General features: G+C 33.3%; 1 protein-coding gene across 2 annotated transcripts in view; it reads left to right on the top strand.

The window, feature by feature from the left end:
* Nucleotides 1–4,797, top strand: part of NCKAP1 (NCK associated protein 1) — an 83,968-nt gene extending 79,171 nt beyond the window's left edge. For both annotated transcript variants that reach the window (XM_032479876.1, XM_032479877.1), the window contains exons 28-31: nt 460–576; nt 1,238–1,347; nt 2,799–2,888; nt 3,875–4,797. In XM_032479876.1, the coding sequence (XP_032335767.1) occupies nt 460–576; nt 1,238–1,347; nt 2,799–2,888; nt 3,875–3,991 (434 nt within the window). In that variant the 3' untranslated portion in view covers nt 3,992–4,797. The remainder of the gene's footprint in view (nt 1–459; nt 577–1,237; nt 1,348–2,798; nt 2,889–3,874) is intronic.
* The last annotated feature ends 7,586 nt before the right edge of the window (nt 4,798–12,383 follow it).

Below are 12,383 nucleotides of genomic sequence, written 5' to 3'. Positions count from 1 at the left end.
TTTTTAATAGTAAATTTCAAATTGCATTCATACTGATTTTAGAAAAAAAAGTTTTTTGGATGACTTTGCAGAGTCAGTTATGAGATAATAAATTTTCTATACTGTAACATAGAATTTTCCTGTAAAATAATTTATTCTTAGTTTTCAATTAGGAAATTTTAGGATTCCAGTTATCCTATTTTTAGCCCTGTAACCTTACAATTAAAAAAAAAAGGAAATTTTGCCTTATTGCTTATTAGAGGTCCTTGGGATATGCCTGAGAAACTTGATAATAGCCGATAGAAATGTATGTTATTTCTATTTATTCTATATTTCTTATAACAAAATCATAATCAGTTCTGTAGAGTCTCAGTAAAATACATAAAAATTAAAATTTACTTTTTTTCTGGTTTAGATTATCAACTCTTAAATAATCTTGAAAGAAATACCTTGGATTTATTTTTAATATTTTTCCCTTAGAAAACATAAGTCCAGAAGAAGAATATAAAATTGCCTGCCTCCTCATGGTCTTTGTGGCAGTTTCTTTGCCAACACTGGCCAGCAATGTGATGTCTCAGTATAGCCCTGCTATAGAAGGTAATAGTGGTTTAAAATTGTTTTGGCACTAGGAAAGTTATGAAATTTGATATAGTAGGTACTTTTCCAGTAATTGATTTTTTTTTAATAATAAAATGTGGGTTAAGTTCTGCCACTTACTAGCTGTATATCCTTGAATAGTCAATTTTTCTTTTTCTAAGCTCCAGTTTCATATATACAAATGAAATGTGTATTTGTGAGCCTACGAGTGCTTGAATGTGTGTGTGGTAGGGGTGGTGAAGGGAGTATCCAACTCTTAGGATTATATTAAGGATGGAATGAGGAAATATTTGTAAAAGCAGCTAAGCACTTATTTTTAAGTTTCCAAGACATTGTAAAACTGATACATGATTTCTTTTAGGGGATTTTGAAAATGTGCTTGTTTAATACAGATATAATTATTTGTTGCTCTCTTGCTACTTTTTTTTTTTGTTTCTTTTTGTTTCCTTTTCAGTTTTATTCGGCAGAATTTGCTACACTGTTCTTAAAAGCACTAGTTTTTATAAAAGTGAAAGGAGAGCAAAATAGACTATGCCTCAGCTTTGTTTTTCTTTATGCCACTATTTATGTAGTTTTTGAAATCTTTAAAGTTTTGCCTTGTATGTGTTTTTGATATTTTGGGGTCACACAGAAACCACAAACCCTGTTTGCACTTTCTCAGGGCACTGCAACAACATACATTGCTTGGCCAAAGCCATCAACCAGATCGCTGCAGCTTTGTTTACAATTCACAAAGGAAGCATTGAAGATCGGCTTAAAGAATTTCTGGCGGTGTGTATAATCAGATAGCAAAACTCATGAAACTCATGACACTTTCTTTTAAAGACAATTAAAAATCATAACTATGAGGTGTAACAAAGTAAATTCTATTAATTAATTTATTTATTTTTAGAAGGACAGGGCATTAAAATCAAGGAGCAGTGAGTTTAGTGTTTTTCCCCTTTGACTTAGAAGTCTCTCATCCCCCACCCCCCAGTTTCTTTCTTCTTTCCTTTTTTATTGAAGTATAGGCAGTTTACAGTGTTGTGTCAATGTCTGGTGTACAGTATGTTTCAGTCATACATATACATACGTATATTCATTTTCATATTCTTCATTATAGGTTACTACAAGATACTGAATATAGTTTCCTGTGCTATACAGTAGAAACTTAGTGTTTATCTCTTTTATGTATATTAGTTAGAAGTCTCTCATTTCTAGAGCTCTACAATGTGATCTTTTTTTCTAAACTAGTGTTTGGACTGCCCTAGAGTTTTGCCTAGGGTTTGAAAGAGGGAAAAAACAAAATAAAGGAAAATTGAGGCAAAGGGTGAAGAATGTTCCCTCTAAAAGGATATATTTTACTTATTTCCATTTATTCGGGGAAAAAACTGTTAATGGTGACATACTCAAAAGTAAGAATATTACTCACTACCAAAAGAGGGTAGTAGTGCCAGCTCTAGCTTCATAAGTTTGGCTCTTAGTTTCCGTGGTAGTGTAGCTCTTCTTTTCCCTATCAACATACCTTTTCTGTATTTTACTTAAAGGAAAGATGCACTGTGATATAAAGAACACTAGAATATTTGCATCTTTCCAAGTTACAAGTCCTGTTCACTTTTTAAATTTTTGATTTTGGAAGCAAATGTAGTACTAACTTGAGGACAAAAGAACATCTATTTCAAAGAAAAGAGTATTAAGATTTAACATTTTTCTATTCATTTTCTTTATTTCTTCCATTCAGGACTTAGAACTGTGGTCCCATTAACTGAAACTCAGTATAAAATTTTCTTCTTATTTGAGAACTAAGAAATATAGTTAATACAGATTAACTGTAGAAGAAAAAAATAATTAAAAAAATTAAAAAAAAGACTTTTCCTGAATAAAATCAGTTTTAAAGACCAATAAAAATATTGGATTATGTTTATTATCTTTGTGTCTATTTATACCTTAATAGCTCTTAAGTTATTGCTTGTGTTTGACTTCTTCTTCCTTTTTTTTTTTTTAATGGAGGTACTAGGGATTTAACCCAGGACCTTGTGCATGCTTAGCTACCACTGAGCTATACCCATCCTTAAATTATTGCTTGATGTGAAGAACATAAGCTCACCTTATTTGCTGTTTAATTGCTCATTGTCTTGTATATATAGCCACTGAATGATTGAAAAGTGTTGCAAATTGAAGCATACTGAAAATAAACAAGTTTAAAAAAACTTATTTATTTAAAATGTATGTATACTTTTAAGCTTGCATCCTCCAGTCTACTGAAAATTGGCCAGGAGACAGATAAAACAACAACAAGAAATAGAGAATCTGTTTATTTACTGTTAGATATGGTAAGTCTTTTTTAAATTTTTGTTAGCAACAAAACAGTTACATTCATTACTGATAGTCTTTTCTTGGTATTGTAGCAATTCAGTAACAATAAGAGCATGTACTTTTTTGACCATTTACATTCACTCCACCCAAGCCACACACTTTTTAAAAATTGCTTTAAAAAAAAAACTGATATCATTTCTGTTTTACCATATGGTAATCATACCAGAAAACAACAAAATTAAAGATCACCGTTACCTGCAGAGTATTCTTTTATGAAGTTTTCAACCTATTGGGAAACAGTTGGGCCTTTATATTTTCCTAGTCTATCAGTTTCAACTCTTCCCAGTTTTCTGAGTTTTCTGTTTTCTGACTCTGTTCTGCCTGTCTAATAAAATTTCCTATAACTTTCTGTACTTAGTCAATTCCTTTTCTTCACTGTTCATGAAACCTGCTGTGCTTGCTTCTACCATGTGATTCTTTCCTCACTTAGAATAATTTCTTTTATCTGCAGAGATCTGGTCTATTCTAATGATTCATCATACCCTATAGCTCACATTTTTTTTCAGATAGACCTTCTTGATTACTTTGGCCTAAATTAATTTTTCTTCTCTTTTGAACCCTCTAGAACTTACAGCTTTTCACTTAACCATAGTTAGTCTCATTTTGATTTGGCTTTTTAGCTTAGTCTTGGGTACTCAGACTTGATGATATGGATCACATTTTAAATATGTTTGTATTTTCTTCCAAGTCTAATATATTGTTGAAGGCAATGCAAGTGCTCAGTATTACCTACTGATTACTTGATTTAATTGAGAAGTAGTGATTTAAGACATTTTGATAGCATATACTGTGGCAGATTTACATTTCAGATTTTAAAGTAAAAGGAAAATAATTTCTGTCTGTTCCTAATAAGAACAATATAAAATTATGCTTTACTAGTTGTCAGGATTTATAATGTTCCATTATAAGTAACTTGAATTGATGCATTTTTGGAATTTTTCAGATTGTGCAGGAATCCCCATTCCTTACAATGGATCTTTTGGAATCTTGTTTTCCTTATGTCTTGCTGAGAAATGCATACCATGCTGTCTACAAGCAAAGTGTTACATCTTCTGCATAAAGATATCTACTTACTGAAGACAAGCACGCATTTTTGTTGCCTCGGTTTTATCTGTAAACTGTGGAGCTATTTTACCTTAAGGCCTGAAACACAGTTTTGTGGATTATAAATTTCTTTCATACGACTGTATTTTCTGATCATTGGTTTCTTAATATGGCTGTACTTCAGTATACTTGGTTGATTTAGGTTGCACATTCACTGAATTCACTGAAATTATTCCAATAATTTTAGAGTATCATTTGTTTGAAAAACATTATCTCTATGTTTTTGATATTTGATAATGAAAAAACTCTTTGCTTGTTTATTTCTGAAAAAAAATTGTATTTAGTGATTATTTTAGATAGTGATATTAGGGCATTCATCTGTGTGTAAATTATTTCATATAGGGAAGAGTTCTGACCTGTACCTATGGTTCTTATTGAAAACAAAACTGGATGTGCATTTCTGTGATGTTATGAATACATTTCTACTTTATTTTGAAACATTTGCCAAACTAATTACTATAACACTGTATAACACTAAAAATGCTAAAGGACTGCTTAGAAGCAGACAGTGTCCCAAAACTCTAATAAAACAGCAGCATATGTTGTTGCTTGTATAAAGCCTAGTGATAATTTTTAGACTAATTTCCATGGTGCCCTGTTGGCATTAGCACTATCATTGTACCCTGCTGTATAATAAACAATCTTAGACATTTATCAGCTGTTGATACAAATGTTAGTCCCTAATCACTTTTTATATGTTTTAAATTTTTGAAATTCAAGTGTACCTGCCATAACATAAAATAAACACTAGACTGTATCACATTTTGAATGATTTCTTTAATTTGGGATTCTTGGAAATTCAATAATATGAGAGTTTTAGTTTAAACTTAGTTTAGGAATATTAAAAAGTATCACATTTGGTATCAGGTCAGCTATTACAAGATTGGTTTAAATGTTTTAGAAAATATTCCACTAGAATTAATATTAAAATTAGAAAATAAAATTATGTAACTTTTAAAAAATTAAGAACTCAAAGAGAACTTGTGTGCCATCAGCTTGCAAATTTTATCTGTAAGCAAGTGGACAGATATTTGAAAAGTTGGGGGGAAACTGAATGATCGCAGAACTAGTGAAAATGTTGAGAAACTACTATATCAGTCCAGTAATGAATGAGAAGACATCAGGGGCGTATTGCTGGGCAGTTGGCATGGAGGGCAGAGCAGCTCATTTAGTTTGAAAAATAACCAGGTGTTTTGCTCTTTGGCATTGCAAAGACTGTTTCTCAACAGCTGTGTAGCTGGATATCATATGGAGAGAGTGTCTGTTGTTCACAGCTTCTAATGTATACACTGGTAACTTGTACTAAGATAAAAGAAAGCTACTGTGAACTCAATTATAATTTTTTTGTTGTTCAGAGACAGGAATGGAATTGAATGAGGTTTGAAAGGATGATCATATCTGTTTTGTGTATGATTACTCCAGTCTATATTTAAAGCAAGGAATAGGTGTCACTACCTGTTGAAAATTTCCAGCGGTTCCATGAAGGTATTTCCAAAGGGAAGGAATTTTTAAATGGAATAGTTTTTTATTTTTATTTTTTTAATGGAAGTACTGTGGGTTGAACCTAGGACCTTGTGCATGCTAAGCTTGGGCTCTATCACTGAGCTATTACCATCCCCCTGGAATAGTTTTAGACTTGAAATAGCCTGAATACACAGTCAACAGTTGAAACTAAGATTAAAAGCGGTTTACTTTGAAATATTAGGATCCAAAAGTGATAATAACTTGTTGGTAATGATATCCTCAGAGGAAAAGTAGGCATTTGAGTAAATATACTTTAATTGGAGTAATAAGTGGAAGGGCAATAAAGATGTACGTAAGAAATTATTAACCCTTGTTCAGGCCAAGAAAGATCACACTCTTGTATAAGTCGGGTAAAGTATTTCTTGCCCCAGTTTTTTTTTTCATATACTTAAACTGACTTGCTGACTGACTGAGTGGCTGGCTGGCTGACTGATTGGTGTACTGTGTGAATATTTTTTGCAGAGAGTCTTTCTACCAAATAAATAATTTTTTAAAAATAAAAGTAAATTGACAACTACCATTTTTAACATCTTGTTTGTGTTACCTTTTCTTGTTTTCTCCTGTAATTTATACTACAACATACTGTTTTTGTTGTTTTTCTCTACAGTAATGTGATCATACCATGTATGTTTTCCTGTAATCTACTTATTTTGCTTGGGTTAAAAAAAGGCCTTTGATATTTGATATTCTTTTTAATGCCTTCACATATATCATAACTAGTTTAACAGTTTCATTTGGATAAACATTTAGGTGGATTTCTTGTTTTTCATTATAGGCATACCTTGGAGATATGGTGGAGTCAGTTCCAGGCCACCACAATAAAGTGCATATTACAGTAAAGTGAGTCACACAAATATTTTGGTTTCCCAGTAAATGTTTACCCTAGACTGTAGTGTATTAATTGTGAAATAACATTATGTCTGAAAAAAAGTACATACCTTAATTTAAAATATTTCATTGGTTAAAAAAAAATACTAACCATCATTGGATAATGCAGGGTTGCTACAAAACTTCAATTTATAAAAAATGCAATATTTACGAAGTGTAGTAAAGCAAAGCTCAATAAAATAAGGTATCCCTGTATTATATATGTATTGTATCCTGGTAAACTTGGCTATGTTCTCCTTAGGGTAATTTCTCACAAGTAAAATTGCTTGCTAGAGGGATGTGTACGTTTTAAACTTTGGTACATATTATTAAATTTCTCTTCAATAAGATCGTATCAGTTTTACTCCTGTAATTGTGTATGAGTATAGTTTCCTCCACTATTGTCAGCGCATCTCTGCCTCTTTAAAAAATGAAACATAAATCTTGTTTTAATTTGCATATTCTTGCTTATTAGTGAAGTGGAGTATCTTTTTTATGTTTATTGGTTGTTTTTATTTAATGAATTACTCATTTTCATTCTTTTTGTTATCTTCAAGTAGTCAAAAGATTTTTCTTTTAAAATACTAGTCGAACACATTTGCATATGTAAGATTTTTTAGTGCATGTGGTTAGAAAACACCCTCTATTCAATGTTGAGTATAGTGATAATGACTACTAAAATATACAAATAGTACATAGTAATGTTAGTATACAGCTACTTTGATTACTGAATTTTAATTGATTTTTAGAGTTACAAGACATTTATTTTCAAATCCAAGTTAAGAACAGTATTGATATAAAAAGGGTATATATCTGTTACAGGATGAAAAGTTGTCCAATTTAAATATATGAACTTCATAGTAGATTGAAATTACACCAGGACTCTCATTCCTTTATTATATATTTATACCATTAAATAAGTATATTGTAAATTACATACTAAGCTAATCCCAAAAGATGTTCTTTGTGTGTTTAGATATTGTACATAGAAGGCTGTAAACCAATTTCAACCTCATTTCTCAGAGATGACCTTTTGAAACTTTATGTTCCCAAGTGAAAAACCTACCAATCAAAAGGTTAAAAGTTTTAAGACCTTCTTTGCCTTTCATACGAATAGTTTGGAATACATAATTTTCAAAAAAGAAAAAAAACTACTTTCCTCTTAAATTCGTATGATTAATATGAATGTTTTAAGTTACCAATAAAATAGACAATTAAATTACATCTTCTAAAGTTAATTTGTAAAGCTCTTTATATTTTAATGTGCTTGGTAAAATTAAGTGTCTATTATTCATTCCAGTCCAGACTTCATTTTATGGAAGGTTTTCCAATTTTACAAAATGCTTTGGAACCTAGGTAAAGGGGCCTTTTGTTGTTAACATACAGAAGAAATAGAAATCTTTATCATATACTACTTTAAATGTAATTAAGATAGTTCCTTGGGAGGAAATACTGCCCCCTACCTGTTATTAATTCATCTTATCTTTATTTACTGTAATCATTACCTATTTTATAGATTGAGCTAATGCAGGATCTCTGGTCACAAAGACCTCTATTCAGTCAATTTGAGAGCATATGTCTACACTGTTGGGGATGAAATAGTTGTGTAAGATCTTGCCTCTGCCTTCCAGGAGATTAGAATGAACTTTGTACTGTTTAAGTCATATTTTAGTCAGTAACTTCTGTTGTGCCAATGTTGCCAATTCTTAACCTCCCCCACCACAAAAAGAAATATTCAAAGTTCACTGCCATAAGCTCTGGTATTTATTCAGGAAAAAAGAATGTTGGGAACTTAAAAGGCAAGAGAAGGTTAAGTCCAGAAAAAAAGTCAGAGCCTGGCTTTTGGGGTTATATAATATCTTGGCATAGTGCTGTGGTGATAGCTGTGAGAATCTGATGCAGCTGAGTATTTGCTGGATGAAATCAGTGTAGTTCAAGCTAGCAGTATTCCCACCTAGTATTTGTGTTTCCCTAGTTATTAAAAAACGGTGCCTCAGAGTTAAAATGAGGTGTCCTTTTGGCTAGACTGTTATTTATTCCTTTTTTTCCCTTTTCTCTAACTTACCCCTTAATTTTTCCGTCTCTTTTCCGGAGGTAATCGTGGAATTTGGCACAGGTGCCTGCCGTGACTTCCCTTCTGGAGCCTCCAGATAGTCATTGGCACTCTCCTAATCATTTTCTACTTTTACATTCATTCATGCATTCAGTGAATGTTTCTAGATGCCTGGTTATAATGGTGAACCAAATAGAGACGGTTCCCCTTTATAGTTACGTTTGCATTTTAATGACGGTAGACAGTAAAGGAGCAAACTTCTGATAGTGTTAGGGAAATACAGAATGATGAGCTGAGGAATGGGGGAGAGTTGCTTGGGGGCACTCCTTTAGAAAGTGTCATCCAGGAAGGCCTCCGAAAGAAACATGAAGGTTGAGAGGGAGCCAGAAATGGGCAGAGAACAGTGGAAGGTAAAGGCCCAGAAGGCAAAGAACAAACTTGGCATATACAAGAAGTAAAGTGTATCCATCAGCATTTCTATCAGAGGAAGTGCTGCAGGCTCCCCTCGGAGCCCCATTTGCCTAGCTAGCTCTTTTCCATTTCTGGTCTGCCTGTCTTCTTCCTTTGTTTGTCGCTTACATATTCAGAGTTTACAGATCCAGTCAAGGTAGGTTGGTTATAAAGAAGGAAATAAACTGAATTCACTGATGCTGTGGCATTCGTCTGAGAATGGTAAAGCCTATTCTGCACCATCAGGTTTTCTAAACCAGGTCCAGGTTCTATCAGGCAGTGAGCCATAATCTACTAGTTAATTTAAATGAAATCATGTCCATTCTTCTACTGTAATGACATGCCTTTGGGAGATTTCAGCTGTGCTATTTATAAAGACTTGTGAATAAATAATCCTTAAAGAAGTGTAACTCCTATCTGTTCTTCACCTTTTCTCTATAGCCCCCTGAGCATGAACCATCATTTCATTTGATGATCTTGGCCTCAATTTCCAAATAGATCCTCTTTTTCTAAAGGTATATCATGACCTCTGTCTTTCGGGAAAAGAATTTGTTTGAAATGTTAAATGTTTTAATCTTTAGTAAAAATGATTTTTGAGTTATTTGGTCTTGTTAAACTGAAAGGAAAAATATTTTTCAACTCTACTTTGGTGTTTACTTTCAGGGCGGTAAGTTGCTTTAAATGTATTGAAATGGCATTCTTGTATGAACCAAACTTCCCCTACACATTGCTGTCGTTAACACTTCAGATCAAGCATGCCTACCTGAAATGTTTCATTTCCAAGAAAAGTTTTTAGCTTGTCATTCTGGCCTGAAAATAGCAAAATAGGATAAATTGAATCTAAATCAGGAGCCTAGCCATAGAGGACAGTATCTCATTTCTAAGTGCTCCCACCTTGACCCTTACTTACCTTTCTACTTCTTTCTCTTCAGAAGTGAAATGGATGGACAAGTTCTTGGTGTAGGAGTATTCTGGTCAACCTCTTCCATGAAGTTCACAAACCTGGAAAATGAGTGGGCTGGAAATGGGGCTGTATGGAGAATGCAGCACTGGTGATTGGCTGAGTCACGTTCATAGTGCACATACTGGCCAAGTGCGCTGTGGTTGAGTACTGTAATTAATATTTGACCAGGGCCTAAGCTGAAAAGTACCATCACGGGATACAAGTTCTAAAAATACATGAGTAAATTTTATCTAAAAGTATTATAATGCTATTGCATTGGTTGTATTTAAAATTTTAATGTAGTTCAAGATCATTAATTTCTCAGTTTTATCAACTGCTCAATTGCTCCCACATTCATGTTAAATTACTAACATTTGCTTTTTCTCCATTAGTAACTAAGTTAAAGGCATTCCCTCTTTTTTTTGTTAATGGAGGTACTGGGGATTGAACCCAGGCCCTTGTACATGCCAACCATGCGCTCTCTGACTGAGCTATTCCCCATCCTCCAGGGCATTTCCTCTGTAATTCCTGAATTTAAAGTTTTGGGGGTCAGTGGAGATGATAAAATTTAATTAAACTATTCTCACAAACTGAAACTTTGTGCACCTTTGGGTAAAGTTTTCAGAAACAAATGTAAGATATGTAGCCCCCCCCCCTTTTTTTTAAATATTTTTTGCATGGATTTACGACATCACACATTTGCTTGGGAAAAAAATTGTCAGTAAACCTTGGTTCTAAAAATACAGCAATGGAGTCACGTGACTGGCTCTCAAGATAAAAATACTGCTTCTGAATTTCAATTTCCATATCATCTTGTAATTGCATTCACAGCATGCACACCAATGTCAGCATCTTCCTTGCAGTAGAAAGAGAATCTTGACAGCAAGTATCATGTAAGAAATACTTGCATTCTAAAGGCACATTCACACTTAAACTGGTGACTAGAATTCAGCATATAAAGAACATAGGGAGATTTTCACTCCAAGTTACATCTAAAATGTTTATTTGAAAGTGAGTATTCAATGATTAGTTGTAAATCAATTAATTGTACCCTACTGATTAGGTATGACCATATCCTATGTAATCACATAGTAACTGATGACACACAAGCTGTGGAGGCCAGAAAGCACCCTGAAGTAGGCATTTAACCATTAAACCGTGCAAAGGCTGAAGCTGAGGAGCCGCTGATGTGCAAATTCCCAGGCTGAAGCTGAACTTCAGTTCATTCCTAATTCTTACCTTCGGCCAAAATGTACAAGGGTACGTTTTGTGTGCAGCCCGAAGCAAAGCCCAGCTGGCAGAACTTGAGGTGAGAGCAAAGGGAAAATTTGACCTTGGCTGTTAATAGGGGGTTTGTCCAAACTGAAAATGTTGGCTAGAATAGAAATGAGAGCTAACGTTTATTCAGAGGTCACTATGTTCCAGACACTGCGGTATGAGATAAGTTTTATCCAGTAGTATTCATTTATGAAAATTGAGAAAATAATCCCTACTAAGCAATTTGATTTTGGAGGTTAAATGAGATAAGGGACATTTTGAAAGTACTCATTTTACTTTTGAGGCTCAAACTCACACAGTACTTACTTTCTATGTTAAGAGAAATGGTATTTTGGCAAATTTGTGAAGCTAACTCAGTTGTTGAACGTAGATCCTACTTTGGAATATTCAATACCTGGCCTGGCTTTAGACTTAGTGTAGGGAGCTCTGTAAATATGATCGAGTGATCCTCACTTATGAAAGATGACCTTACTTTCAAGATAATAGCTAATACTTGAATGAAAAACCCATTATGCAGCAATGATTGTAATTAATAATGGAGCATTTTATAGCTGGAAGAGCCTTAGACATTATCTAGCCTACTCAAGAGTTAAGTAATTAAACCAAAGTTGCATAGAAAAAGATATATTGAGACTAGAATACCATCTTCTTGATTCTTGGTACAGTGCCCTTGTGCTGTGCGACGCTGCTGCATATATGCTTATAGTTATACATTCATAGTCTTCATCATAATGAACATTCACTGGTTCTTGGTAGGATTTGGGGGGTGGATGTGAGGTATGATGCTATGTCATCAAACTAATCTGAGATTCGAATCCAGCTCTGTCATAATGGATGAATTGCTTGACTTTTCTGAATTTGTTTCCTTAAATATAGAATGGAGTATTACCTACCTCAAGGACTATTGTGAAAATTAAAGTAAATGAGATCACAGATGTAAATCAATGAGATCGTGGCCTGCCACATAGCAGGAATTCAGTAAATGGTGGTTGTTTTTCTGATATTATTAGGCTATTTGGTTTTGCTTCTTATAAAAATTCCCTTCAGAGAGTTCATCATGTTTTTTATGAATAGTATAACATTACAATTTATATTCATGAGAATGGGACATTTTTGTGTCAGTCTATATTCCAGCTCTGATTTGAAAGTTGTTACATTGTCTTAAGTAGGAAAAAAATTTTAAGACTGCTCTATACTTAATATACTTTATACTGTATTTTTGTGTACTATACA

Source organism: Camelus ferus, chromosome 5 (genome assembly GCF_009834535.1).
Source record: "Camelus ferus isolate YT-003-E chromosome 5, BCGSAC_Cfer_1.0, whole genome shotgun sequence".
Taxonomy (NCBI): domain Eukaryota; kingdom Metazoa; phylum Chordata; class Mammalia; order Artiodactyla; family Camelidae; genus Camelus; species Camelus ferus.
The sequence above is the reverse complement of the archived record's forward strand: the minus strand, read 5'-3'. Positions and strand labels throughout refer to the sequence as shown.